This window comes from Lupinus angustifolius, chromosome LG15, assembly GCF_001865875.1.
Source record: "Lupinus angustifolius cultivar Tanjil chromosome LG15, LupAngTanjil_v1.0, whole genome shotgun sequence".
Taxonomy (NCBI): Eukaryota; Viridiplantae; Streptophyta; class Magnoliopsida; order Fabales; family Fabaceae; genus Lupinus; species Lupinus angustifolius.
The window spans coordinates 11,017,484-11,031,728 of NC_032023.1; the positions used below are offsets into that span (position 1 = coordinate 11,017,484).

The window sequence follows — 14,245 nt, forward strand, 5'->3', positions numbered from 1 at the left end:
CTCAAAAAAATGATTAGACTGATGAGATTTGGTATGATACTTATGAGATTGATGAAATTCCAATATTTCTCCTTAGAATATATTGACTTAACCCCACAAGCGGGACTACTACCTTATAATATGTTGCCGCCAGAAGTAAAACCCTGTATTTCTTCTAGAGAACCTCCTAACTGTTCTAGAGCAACTAGAAATAAATTCTTTAACTAGAAAACATTCATTTCAGATATAGGATATCTATCTAGAAGTTTTCGCAATTTTAGAGAGTCCAATACTAAAAGATAATGATGACATATGATACAAAAATATATCTAACGGTCTTGAATTTATTTATTTTTAATAAAATAAATTTAAAAATCAAGAATTTTCTTTTACATTGTATTCCACTAAAGTTTAGATATACTTGTCATGCTTTGGGGTCCATCTAATTCCTAAGTTTTATTATCTTCATTTTCAAACCTAATTACAAACATTTATAACTAGTAGTTAGTGCATTACATTTGTAATGACTATAGATGGTGGTTCTAACGTACAAGGAATGGATATTCTAACTCATAATGTGATGCCCATGACTAATAATTAATCTCATATGTAATATTTCCAACATGATTGAACTTGTTATTATTCTTGAGTGCAAACCATCATAATCATAAAGTAACTTGAGGAGATTGCTGAGTTGCTCTTGAAGAGGGATGGGCAAAATTGAACATTGATGTTAGTAAAGCTTAATCAAGGTTTGCAAGATACCAAACCTTATATAGAATTGTTACCAAAAGCAAATGTTTATGAATCTAAATATTTAATTTTCATTAGAAAAATATCTATGTATTAATAGAGTAAATTTTTTTATAGTTATTACACCATTTACTATTAAAATTATTATCAATCACTTTTAAATATAACTAATATAAATGATTTAATGGAACAATATATTGACTATACTTTATGTATAAATTTTTACATGTATAAATATTACATTCTTTTTTATTTGTTACCAGTAGAGTTGACATTAATTATTTATTTTGGATCTTACTTTACTTCTCTTTCTTCTATTGTTAAACAATAAAACATTAATTGGTTCACTTCTCTTTCTTCTATTGTTAAACAATAAAACATTAATTGGTTCTTTGATCCAAAACATTTTCGTACACGACACTCACCTTGATGCAATGTATGATAGTTGGTTGGGATATGCAACAAGAAATGAGAAGAGAAGAAGTAAGAGAACAGTAAGAATCTCTATATAAAGAAAAATGTTCCTTAATTAGATTTTGTTTTCTTGTGATAAATTTTGACAAAAATCTATGATTGTTTTTATTAGGGAATACATCAAACGAAATTAAGACAAGTCTAATAAAATGGTTAACTTTTTTGTATTGTTCAACAATATTTTTTGAAAAAAAAAACATTAGGAAACTAAGTCTAATAAAATGGTTATCATTTATGCATTGTAAGGATGTTTTTAAAATTAAAATAAACGATGCAATAAAAAAAAAATTTGATTAAGTTTTTTTAAACGGACTTAACTTATCTCTTATTTCAATTTTTAATTTAAATTGAGATTTATTTTTCATGGTGCCCTTTTGAAATGTATAAATAAAGTAAGATAAACTTATCTAATTTTTTTCATTTTTAATTTAAAATAAAATACAATAAGAATATTTCAATTTAAAATTTTAAATGACTGAATAAGATACTAACTTGAAAAAAGATAACAATATTCTTATAATTACTCTTATTTAAGAATGAATCCTAAAATTTCTTTCATCCAATAATGAAATTCATATTTTAATATATAAAAGGTTGAACGCGTATAATTATAGGGCTGAATATTAAAATTACAATTTATAACATTGATTTAAGTTTATGTTTTGCAAAATTTAGGCCAAAGTTATGAGTTTGTAGTCTGTAGTAAAAAAATACCACCAAACCATGTCTTTTTGGGTAAAGCTCCTGTATATTTCTATAAAGACTAAAAGATTGATGTTTTGACTGCCCCACACTTATTTATTAAAATAAATGGTTACTCGCTCTGAAAGAGATTAGTTCCTTATTCATAGGATAAAAATATACTAGTAATACAAAAAAGTATTTAGTCAAAAAATTACAGCAATAACCTTATAAATATGGTCAAGAGTCTCTCTCATAGAGATGAAAATGCATATAAAACAAAAGGAAGAAATAATATGATGTCACACTTCAACATTTAAGTATAATTTAATGACACTTTTATCTCAAGTATAAAAGGAAAACTAATAATTTGTATTTCCAATATGAGAGATGATTGTTTTTCTATAAATATATAGTTAGCTAATTAAGTTAGATTTTATAATAAAAAGTAGCTATATGTTAGTCCGAATTGTTAATAATTTAAAATTGAAATATCATATTTGTGATTGTACAAATTTTCATTTAAGAAAAAAAAATTTAAAGTACAATAACGAAAATAATCATTTACGGCTCCCAATACCACCTTACGACTTTTGAAAAGAATATAGCTTTTAAAAGCTATATCCATCCACCAAACAATTTAAAAACATTTTTAATTCAATCAATTCATTGTAATATCTATATATATATATAAAAAAAAATATGGTGTAATTGTTTATAGTATAATTTTCTTTTTCTATTTTGTCCTTAACACTTTAATTTTAAAAAAAAAACTGAATAATCATATGTAATTATCATCAATATATTAATCACCTTCCCACCTTCATTTAACAATTAAAATAAAGATAAAAAAATATAATATAAAGTATATTCAATAAAAATTACAAATATAAAGTGTTTTCAATATAAAAAAATATTATGATTCATAAAAAAGAAAATATAAACCGGTAAACACTTCCTGCCTCTCACCATACTGGTATGTAATAAATGCATAAAACAAATGAACTGAAAATTATTTAATTATTTGTTACCATAATTACTAGTATGTTGATAAAGATTATTGTGTATGTCAACCAGTATATAATGTTTAAAGGCGAACAATTATAACAAAAATATTACCTTATCAGAAAGAATAAACCAACAATTTTTGAATTGATTGTATTTTAACACCTCTTAAAAATATAAACTTTATCATCAATTTTTTCACTGCAAAATCAAATAAACAAAAGCCACAACAGAAAGAAAATAGTAGAGCTTTAACAATTTCAAATTATTAGGGAATTAAGAGAGAAAAAAATATAAATAGAGAGGGATTGAGGTAAAAGAGAGATGGTACAAGGTGAAAAATGAGAGAAAACTAGTTAGAAAAGGAAAAAATGTGGTAAATGTAAAAGGTGAAGACTTATGTATTTTATATGTTTATTATTTTTAGGTCAAAAAATATAAAGTTAATATATATTAAATTTATGTTTTATTATTGTAATGAATGAAAATGAATAAATATAAAAAGTGGTATAAACCTTGTGATAAGATATGTTGCTCCATCAAAATTGAGTGACAGCGATACATTCATTTTCATTATCTTACATGCACATGCTTTTATTGTACTAACTGTTGTGCAAACCAATTTGATTTATAACCATTATATTGTAGTATGTTTCTGCCAAATTCATTTTTACACTTGATTGGTGGCAATGAAGAATTTATTAAATAGAATAACAAATTATATAGTCATATTAAATTTGTTACTGTTTCTTTTTGTAGTTGAAGGTGAAAGTGAAATACAGAGATTGCCCTGGTAAAATTATTAAAACGAAGTGTATCATTTAATGTTTTAGAAGTACAAATAAAATGTAGTAGTTATTTTTGTGTCATCATCTGTATCAATATTTTAGTAAAAATAAGTTATTTTTATTAAAAATTAGTTTTAAATGAAAACTGATTTATATAATTGATACGATTCAATTGAGAATTAGTTACTATAACCAATATTGATAAGTCTCAACCAATATAATTATTGTAATGTATGGATATTGAGACCAATTCAATAGTTTTCTAGTTGTACTGAGACACAATGGTTTTTTTTTCAAAGTTTTGACTATAGATGATTGTATATTATTATTTATATAATTAATATTTACTTTTTCATAAGTTCTTACAAGTTAAGATTCTTCTTAACCTTTTATTAGGATTACTATAATTTTTAATTCACTTATAGAAAAAACAGAAACAATTAACAAGAAGTAAAAAACTTAATATATTAACTTTTAACAAGTAAGATTGTGAGATTGGATATAATAATAGTAATGTTCTTTATCTTGTGATCTATGTATCATGCATTTAAATATGGGAAATAATTATTTTATTTGTGAAGATAAGATTATATACATTACACTCCAAGTAAGTGGAACCTCAAACACATTTTTAATTTACTTTTAATAATTATATAATGAATGTAATATATATTGATAGTGTAAAGATTTATACATAATCAGAGTATCATCTACTATTTATTTGTATTATTTATAATTAAGAGTCAATTATCATTAAAAATGAATGATAGATAACACAATAATAATATAGAAAACTCTTGCATTATTAATGTATACATCATTTTCTTTATATAAAATAAGTAACTACTTATTTTTATTTGGAAAGTATTTAATGATTCAAATGGTTTTAATACATGACCATTTTTATACACTTGAAAAGTATTTTGTCAGTAAAACCTCTTTACTCTTTAATTAAACGTGTATATTCTTTTTATGCTTGATTGGGTGAGTATTTAGGAAAAAAACTTTTTCTTAAATTTAATTTACTAATATGTTTGACAAAATTGATTGAAATATGTTTATCTGAAACAATTTGTTTAATTATTTTATTAATGTGAAAAAGATTAATCTTGTTTAAAATTTCAATTAATTCAATTCTATAAATTGATTTGAAGAACATGAATCTTGTTTAAAAAGTTTCAATTCATTCAATTATTACATTTTTTCATTATCCTTTCCACCTAAGGACCCAGGTGTTATTATTACATACCCAACAAAAAAAATGCAATCCGCACCTATTTATTCTCTGCTTCCGATTTTAATTTTTATTAAAGAAGTGGTATTAGAGTAAGTTAAAAAAATATATCTACTTACATTTTATAAGTTATTATCATATCATTCATAATTAATATTTAATTATTGTAAACTTTTCAGAAAAAATAATTCAAATAAATTATGAATGATGATATAAATCGTTACATTACTAATGCATGTATTTTAGATTATAAAAAATTACTCTATATCTTAATCATTTATTCTAAAAAAATTCAATAATTTGAGTTAACCGTGAACCATTAAATATTTTTTATAAAATAAATTACTAAGATGTGACAGTAGATTTTTTAATCTTATTTTTGGACTAATTAAATCTCTTTTCTTTATCAATTTAATTTTAATGGTCATTAATATTAAAAAATTTCGAGCAACACTTATTGGAAGGACACTCAGAATGGAATAGTTTATTGTACCAAAAAAGCCAACTAACACCCATTTCTCTCTCTTTGTCTTTGTCTTTAAGACTCTCATCAGACTCTGTTCTTTTTTCTTTCTTGTTGCGTTGTCTCATTCATTTCCCTCTCTTAACCAACAACCTCATTGAGCCACCGGCGAGACCATCCTCGCCGGAAATTTGCTCTGAAACTCGCCGGAATTTTATTTTTACAATTTCACCTCCAAATTCTCATCCAAGTTGTTGTTTGGCTCCAAATTCTACACAATTTTATGTTTTTTTCTCGTTTTTATGTGGTGGGGTGAGCAATGCTGAGATGAAGATAACGTTGGAGGGTGCTTTTGCTGAAAATATGATGAGATCTTCAGTTTTTGTTGAATTTGCTATGTTGTAAACGTTGGAAAGATTCCGTTTTTTTTGTTTGTTTCTGTCACCTCTGTTTTTTAGATGACAAGGGTGCTGAATTGGTGGAGAAACATAAGGAAGGATAACTTTTGAAGTTTTTTTGGTTCCTAGTTCTGTTCAAAATTGAAGGGTAAAAAAGGTGTGAAATTTTGTAATAAGCTTGAAAATTTATCAAAACTACGCATTTTGTGTGTGTCTGTTTTTTGTTTTGTTTTTTTGTTTGGTGGGGTTATGTAATTGTTACTAGCTTTTTCTCTTTGGATGCACTAGTCATGTTTTTTTTACGTGTTTTAAGGGTTAGAACCCCTTTATGTTCAGACCCATCTGTGAAATTTTGTTTTTTTGTTTTGATCTGTTGAGGTTTCAGGCTTTCCATGTGAATTTCTCTCTTTTTATGCCTTATTTCATGACAGAATCAAGGTAGAATTGTGTACTTAAGCAAGATACCTTTCTTTCTTTAGCTGTGGTTTGTTTTGAGAAAAGGAAAGGTGCTTTGAAATAGAAGGTGGGGTTTTCAATTTTCATAGGATTTTATTTTGATTTCTATGGAAGGTTTTGTTACAACTTCCTACATTTTCTTTGCTAAACTAAACTGTATTTGGTTGTTGGTTGGAAGCAACGAGCTTTTTTTTTTGTTTCATCCTTCCTTCTGTTAGTGTTTAGTTGAAGATGCAACCATTTTCGGCTTAGTTTTTTGCTAACCCCTTCTAATTTTGCAATTAGAATTTAGGAAGTGGTTCTATCATGGTTTCTGTTAGTTCTTTTTCCTTCTCTATTTTCTTTTACTTTTTGTAGGGTGGGTGTTGTTAGTGGCATTCAAATTGGTTAAATGATATTTTCTGGGTCTTAAATGAGAGTAGATTTTCTTTCTGCCAATGGTAGTGTCGATATAGATTGCTGCCATATTTATTTCATCTTTCATGTTATTTGTCAAGCAAATGATCTTAATTTTCCAACAGATGACAGGGAATAGAGTCTGATAAAGCTAGCAAGTGAGGAGGTTTTTTGTAATAGTTGTCTTCCGAGATTTTCTGGTCTTTGATCTGCAGAATGCCTTCTGAAATAACGGAACAGCGGGGTGTTTCAGCCACATCTCGTTTTTGTGATGACATCTCCTTTCCTCCTGAGGTGATTATTGTTTTAACCGTGTCATTTTGATGATGTCAAATTTTGTCTAATGACCTCGAGATTTTGGTAGTCATCAGTTCCATAGAACTGTTAAAAGTCCACGGCTGGATTCTTCTTTTCCAAAATATCAATCAACTTCTCTATGGTTCCAATGCTATTGTCTATCTGACCTGTTAGTTTTCGACTTTTCATAACATTTCTTGAACTTTTTTATTGGCAGATGAATGTTGGATTACAGAAGCTAAAATCCAATCATGACAAGTACACACAAGGTGAGGTCCAATCAACTCATTATTTGTTCAAAACTGCCCTATTTGTTCCCATGTTTCAATTCCATCATTAATGCCCCAAATATACTAACTAACTGCTAGTTAGGATTTAGACCTTGAATGAACTGTTTCATAATTTAGTTTCGAAATTGGCAAGTCACTAATGTTTGGACATGTTATTATCATTGGATAGTTTTTCCATATATATCTCTCTGTATACCTTGTATGATTCCAGTCAGGTCTTTATTGAAATGCAGTTATATACCTTTCCCTTTTTGGACATTTCGAGCAACGATTCTCTCACTTTATAGTACAAATAACTTGTTTTCTTGCATTTAGAATAGACATTTATCAATGTAGCTATGAATTATCCTTTGTTTGAGTGATTGTCGTCAATTTCAAAACTAGTATATTGTTTCACTTTGTGTTGTGTGGTGATAATACTTGGATATTTTTGGTTCTTTAGCACATGCTCTTCTTACTGTCTGCTTGAAACAATATATAAAATTGTTTCTCATGGAAAATTGATTATCACTTATCAATGTTGCTGCAATCTTTACTAAAATAATGCCTTATTATGCTTGTATAGTTCACCACCATGTTCTTGTGGTTTTCTAATTGCAATAAAGCTAGGATAACTAATGGTATCATATATGTAGTTTTGATAGATGTTGTCAAGGTTTTGCTGATCATCCTAATTTCGAATGTAATAATAATGTAATGCGGGCATATGCATATTTGTGTTGTTCACTCATGTGTTCTACAAGTCACTATCTTCAGAGTTTGCAGTTAATTTCTAGATAAAGTAAGTTCTATATTAAATTTTTCAGGAAAGAGTGAAACGGCAGCATCTCCTGGCGGCATTTTGAGTGCTTCATCACCCCTTCAAATGAATGCAAAAACTGGCTTGCCATTGTCTCAGACTAGTCTATCTGGGGAAATTACCGAAAACACACATTTTGGTGGAGAAGGCATTACAGATGTGCTGAAGAATACCCATGAACGGCTTAATTATAACCTGAGATCATTGTCTGGTGTGCATATGCAACCATCATCTGGCTCATATGGTTTAATTGGGAACAAGACTCTCACCAATGTGGCCTCTCGTGAAAGTAGCCTATTCTCAAGCTCACTGTCTGATATATTTAGCCAAAAGTGTAAGAACTTATTTCCTTCATGCTAAGATATTTGCGACATGCATAACGGGTATTACAGCATGGTCAGGTAATCAGAATTGATGCCCCTTTATCGTTCTAAAAGTTTCGATGCAAGTTTCTGTTGCATTAATTTGCTTGTATATCAATATATCATCATTAGCATAGCAAAATAGATGCTTGATATGATCTCTAATGTAGTCAGACAAAGAATTGCATTTGCACCCTCCTCCCTAACAAAAAGAAGAAACTAAGAAACTTTTGTATTCGTTTAGGATTCGTGATTTTAATTCGGTTTAATTGATATCCTCACCTATATATTTATATGCATATCTTGGTGCAGTGAGGTTGTTGGGGAACGGTGTTCTGTCTGGTCAGCCCATAAATGTCGGTTCCCTTCCCGAGGAAGAACCATATAAGTCTCTTGAAGAAATTGAGGCTGAAACTATTGGAAATCTCCTTCCTGATGAAGATGATCTGTTTTCTGGTGTCGCTGACGAGCTAGGAGGCAGTTTACATGCTAGAACAAGTGACGATTTTGATGATTTTGATTTGTTCAGCAGCGGTGGAGGCATGGAGTTGGAAGGGGATGCACATCTAGTTTCAGAAAAAAGAACCAGTTACATGGGTGTTGATCTCGGTCACTATTTTAAAGGGAAAGTTCCTTTTGGTGAACAGTCTTCTAGAACACTTTTTGTCAGAAACATTAACAGCAATGTAGAAGATTCTGAGCTAAAGGCTCTCTTTGAGGTGAACCTTTATTCTTTTATGCTACTAAATGCTATCTCGGAATTCTCAGGAAGCATTTCATAGTAGTAATGATAGAATGTTAATGGATTTTTTGTTTGATATTGCAGCAATATGGTGATATCCGGACCCTTTATACTGCCTGCAAGCATCGTGGGTTTGTTATGATTTCTTATTATGACATTAGGGCTGCACAAAATGCAATGAAAGCACTCCAAAATAGGTCATTGAGGTCTAGGAATCTGGATATACATTATTCATTTCCGAAGGTATCATTCCGGTTGACTTCGCATGTATGCATAAATTCCTTTTGCATTGTTACCGTTTGGGCAAAGTTAGTTTCTTCTTTTAGTATTACTATGTGCTTCACTTGTTCAATTGTTTCGTCTTCCTATTTTTTTTATGCTTTGCTTATTGGTATATTAACTGGATGATTTGTTAGGTCAATGTTCCAGACAAGGATATTGGTCATGCCACACTGATGATATCTGGTCTTAATTCATCTGTTCTGAATGATGAGCTTAAACATATTTTTGGGTTTTATGGAGAAATTAAAGACGTAAGTTTTTCGCTGTTGGTTTTTACCCATTTTTTGGTTTGTGTTTTACAAAAGTCTTTACAAGCATACTTAAATATTCTGTCTTAAATTGCAGATATTTGAATCTCCAGAAATGGACCATATCAAATTTATTGAGTTTTATGATGTACGAGCTGCAGAATCTTCTCTTCGGGAATTGAACAAGATCTGCATTGCTGGGAAGCAGATTAAGCTTGAACCTTGCCATCCTAGGATTGCAGAATGGTGGCTATTTCCGTTTCTTATGACTTTTTTATGCTTTTGGAATCTTTCTATCTTAACTGGTGCTTTGTATATGAATTCTTTATTTTGGGTTTGCTTATTTATTCTTACCACCTTGAATAGCGTTTTCACTTTCTGTTGGTTAGAGTGTAAAGTTGTTATCCATCGCCTTGATGGAAAATTATGTTTTTCAGTTAACAATTTTGGAAACCTTGCTTTTGTAGTCTGTTGCAGCAGTCTCAGAAAGGACAAGATGCACCAGATATTGGTCATAATCTTAATGAGAACCTATTAGCAAGACCGAAGGGTATGATTTTTTCAGCTTCAACTTTATTTTTACCCCTAGGAAGCTTAAGATGTTCTGAGTCTCACTACTTGTAATTTACAGCAACATTGGCTTCTAGAGTAATTGCATCTGGTGGAAGCTTGGAAAATGGATATAATCAGGGATTTCAATCTGCAACACAGCTACCTTTGAATGCTTATATTGATAATAACACATTATTTCCTATGAATTCTAGCATTCACAAGACAGCAAGAGGCGCATCTGCTGGAAAATTATCTGGTGTTTGTGAGTCCAGTAATGCTGTTGATGCAATGAAATTTGCTTCGATTCCAAGATTCCAACCTCATTCTTTACCCGAGTATCATGGTGGTTTAGGTAATGGTAGTCCTTACACCTTTTCAAGCACCATAAGCAACATGGCTCCCAATATTGGTACTGGGTCGACAGAAGTCTCTGGCAACAGGCACATTCAGGGATTGGGCTCAACTGGGAATCTACCCGAATTTAATGCAGGAGGTTAGTTTAATATGCTAAGAAAGCTTCATTTATAACTACATTATTTTGCAACAGTTTCCAAATGGTTTATTGTCTATAGAAAATTATGACTAGAAGGGGCGAAATTATTGCAAAGGGTAACTAATTTGTAGCTTAAATGGCATCAATAGCATGTTAGCAATTTAAAATCTTACAATAATTGACTTGACTGTTGCAGTTAATGACAATGAATACCGTTTCCAATATTTTCATTATTTGCATTATAACACCAAAAATATAAATTGCTATTTAAAAGGCTAACTATACCGATTTAAATAAATCTAGACTTGCCTGTCGGACTATCTGAGATTATGCATTCTGAATTGAATTGGACATTCTATCGGACTATCTTAAAATAATGGGCTTGAATGTGCATTAATAGTTTGCATTTGAATTACGGTGTTTGTAATCTGTTTTCTTGTGGACCAACAGGGAATGGAAGCCGCCCACATGGACTTTATCATATGTGGAACAGCTCCAACTTGCACCAGCAACACCCATCAAATGCCATGCTTTGGAAGAATACACCATCCTTTGTTAATGGTGCTGGTACCCCATGTCTTCAACAGATGCCTAGCTTTCCTGGAACACTGCCTCATGTGCTGAGAGCAACACATGTAGACCACCATGTTGGCTCGGCACCAGTTGTTACAGCTTCGCCCTGGGAAACACAACGTTCTTACTTGGGAGAGTCTCCTGATGCTTCTGGTTTACGGTTGGGCTCTCTAGGAAGTCCAGGTTTTCCTGGTGCCTGGCAGTTGCATTATCCAGACTTTTCTCCTCGCAATATGTTGTCTCATGTTGGTGGGAATGGTGCCGAATTGATTTCGAATGCTGGGCAGGGCTCTCCTAAGCAGCTGTCACATGTTTACCCTGGGAGGCTTCCCATGACTTCAATGTCTAAATTTGATTCTACCAATGAACGAATGAGAAACTTCTATAATCGTAGAAGTGACGCAAACACTAACAATGCGGATAAAAAACAATTTGAACTTGACCTAGGTCGCATACTGCGTGGAGAGGACAGCCGAACAACACTTATGATAAAAAATATTCCCAACAAGTAAGCAAGTTATATCTCTAGATTTTTGTGGAAATTTTATGGCTTACCCTTTTTCTTTCATCTTCAATATACAAAAGAATATTGCAAAGGCGAAATTGTTAGTTACCTCAAACCTTTCATTTATTTGTTATGGATTATTTTAAGATGTGGCAAGTACAATGAATATATTATTTTAAACAGTTTTGTCCTGGGTATGCATTTAGTTTTGGCTCTTGCCTTTCACATTTTTACGCATCGGGCATACAAATGCAATCTCTCTCTTTTGCTTGCTTACACTTGCTTGGACACACTTTGACATGCATGTGCACAGTTTACATATACTCTTATATTTGATCAATCAGCTTTTTCAAGCATATTTTACAGGGAGTAAAGCATACTAATTCTTTAGGTTTGGTCTTTTGTTTGTCCCTTTCTTTATTATAATTTTTATATATTTCGGCAGGTATACATCAAAGATGCTTCTTGCTGCCATAGATGAGCAATGTCGGGGAACTTATGATTTTCTGTATTTGCCAATTGATTTCAAGGCAAGTGTATATTTTGGGGGTTGAATGCTTCCTTAAATGAAGTAATCATAACTGTGTTTCTAAATCACTTCTTTAAATGGTTGCAGAACAAATGTAACGTTGGCTATGCATTCATCAATATGATTGATCCTGGTCAAATTATTCCATTCCACCAGGTTATTTCAGAATTCTTATCTAATACGATTTGATTTATTCGTCTTGTTTCTTTTTTGTTTCTGTGTGTTTGCAAAACTAAATAGATGAGAAACATTGTGCAGGCTTTTCATGGAAAGAAATGGGAGAAGTTCAACAGTGAAAAGGTAGCTGTTCTTGCATATGCCCGAATTCAAGGAAAATCTGCTCTTATTGCTCATTTCCAGAATTCAAGCTTAATGAATGAAGATAAACGTTGCCGCCCTATTCTCTTCCATACAGATGGCCCGAATGCTGGTGATCCGGTAAATCATCTTGTTCTTTACTTTTAATAAATTCCAGTGGCTAATTGCAACGTATAAAGGCCTATTCCCAGTATTCTTTCACTGCTATTTTGCTCAACAGATCTTGGTTTGCTGATGTTTATGTGAATGCGTTTGGCTGTTACAAGTTAAATGCAAGTTAATGGCTTTCTTTGATTTCCTTTTAAGCCTGTTATCTTAATGTTAACTTGTTAGGTGCCTATTTCTTTCATGCATTGATTGGTATTGACAAATAGGGAATGTTTTCAATGCTATTGATTGACTTAAACTAATTCCAAAGTATACTAGTAATGATTATATGGCTTCCTCATAACTACATCATTATGGTTCTGAGTTCTCACATGAACTGGTTTTGATGGCAATAAGATGCCATATATTTTTGTGGTTTTCACCTTTCTAGCATTACATTAATTTAACAGATTGTACTTTCCATCAAAAGGCTATGTTTGCAACCTAATGACTGAACTTTTTATTTATGGTTCGTCTCGTGATATTATGTACCCTAATAAAATGGACCTCATTGTCTCTGCAGGAGCCTTTTCCCTTGGGTAACAATATCAGACTGAGGACCGGAAAGTCTCGTGCTAGTGCTAGCGAGGAGAATCGCAGCCAAGGGAATCCCTTAACTTCGGCAAGTGGAGAGGAGTCTGCTAATGGAATAGAGTCATCAAGAAACTCTGACTAATTTAGCCTCATGTCATGTCAACTCCGACTTTGTATATTTTAATTTTCGTTGTGATCGACAGAGGAATTGGAGCCAGTAGAAAAATGGGGCTCACAATTTTTGCCTATAGAGGAGCCTTGCATAAGTTTTTGGAGGTTGAGGTACATAACCACCATAATGAAGAAACTGATTCTAGTATTATTATCTTTACTTTCCCAAAGTTTTGGACAGTGTGTGCTCATCTTACAAGTTTAGAAAATGGCTTAACTGGAGCATAAAATTTTGGCTAGCTGTGAATGGATCATGTGGCAATTTGCATATCCCTTAAGATAGTGCATATCATTGTGAATTTCAAGGGTTCTTTGTTGCTTTTATTACTGTCTTAATGTTCATATGTAATTTTGTTTCTTTCTACCTAAGTGCATTGTGCTTATGGGATTTGTTTTTGCCTATAGAATGTGACAATCGAGGGAAGAGATTTTAATTGGAACATTTTCTTTTATGGTACTAATTCAGATATTGCTGTTATTTCTTATTTTCCTTCATATTTTCTAATCTATTTTGTGAGCAAGACTTTGAGCACAAGTGTCCAATGAATAGAAACAGTATCAGACATTAGATTTAGTTGAAGTATCATTAATAAGGACTTCATTGTCTTTTTTTAACAATCACTTTCAATAAATTTAATGTCTGATATTATTTGTGCTAATTAGACACATGTTCAATGTGTTTTATAGTTCTCAGTAGTTCTAACTCAGCTTTGCATGAAATTGATGTTGGTTGGAAGAGTTTTTATTCTTTTCTGTTCTACCTACATTTTTTTACC

General features: G+C 31.1%; 1 protein-coding gene across 6 annotated transcripts; it reads left to right on the forward strand.

The window, feature by feature from the left end:
• LOC109328191 (protein MEI2-like 1) lies at positions 5,415–13,947 on the forward strand. Of its 6 annotated transcripts, XM_019561534.1 has the most exons (16): positions 5,415–5,932; positions 6,753–6,921; positions 7,142–7,193; positions 8,021–8,139; positions 8,206–8,347; positions 8,688–9,094; positions 9,202–9,360; positions 9,534–9,650; positions 9,745–9,893; positions 10,115–10,197; positions 10,279–10,692; positions 11,143–11,773; positions 12,216–12,300; positions 12,387–12,455; positions 12,558–12,737; positions 13,288–13,947. In XM_019561534.1, the coding sequence occupies exons 2-16, from the start codon at positions 6,844–6,846 to the stop codon at positions 13,438–13,440; spliced, it is 2,838 nt and encodes a 945-aa protein (XP_019417079.1). In that variant the 5' UTR covers positions 5,415–5,932; positions 6,753–6,843; the 3' UTR covers positions 13,441–13,947. The 6 variants fall into 6 exon arrangements, 5 of the variants coding, with proteins under 5 accessions (XP_019417079.1, XP_019417075.1, XP_019417076.1 ...); XM_019561530.1 differs by having other exon boundaries at positions 8,021–8,347; XM_019561531.1 differs by having other exon boundaries at positions 6,760–6,921; positions 8,021–8,347.

Bases quoted from the DNA above. Each gene is read 5' to 3' on its own strand.
- LOC109328191 (XM_019561530.1), top strand. From the start codon at position 6,844: ATGCCTTCTGAAATAACGGAACAGCGGGGTGTTTCAGCCACATCTCGT. The intron at 9,095-9,201 runs GTGAACCTTTAT...TTGATATTGCAG, and splicing joins AGCTAAAGGCTCTCTTTGAG to CAATATGGTGATATCCGGAC. The intron at 9,894-10,114 runs GTGGCTATTTCC...TTGCTTTTGTAG, and splicing joins CATCCTAGGATTGCAGAATG to TCTGTTGCAGCAGTCTCAGA.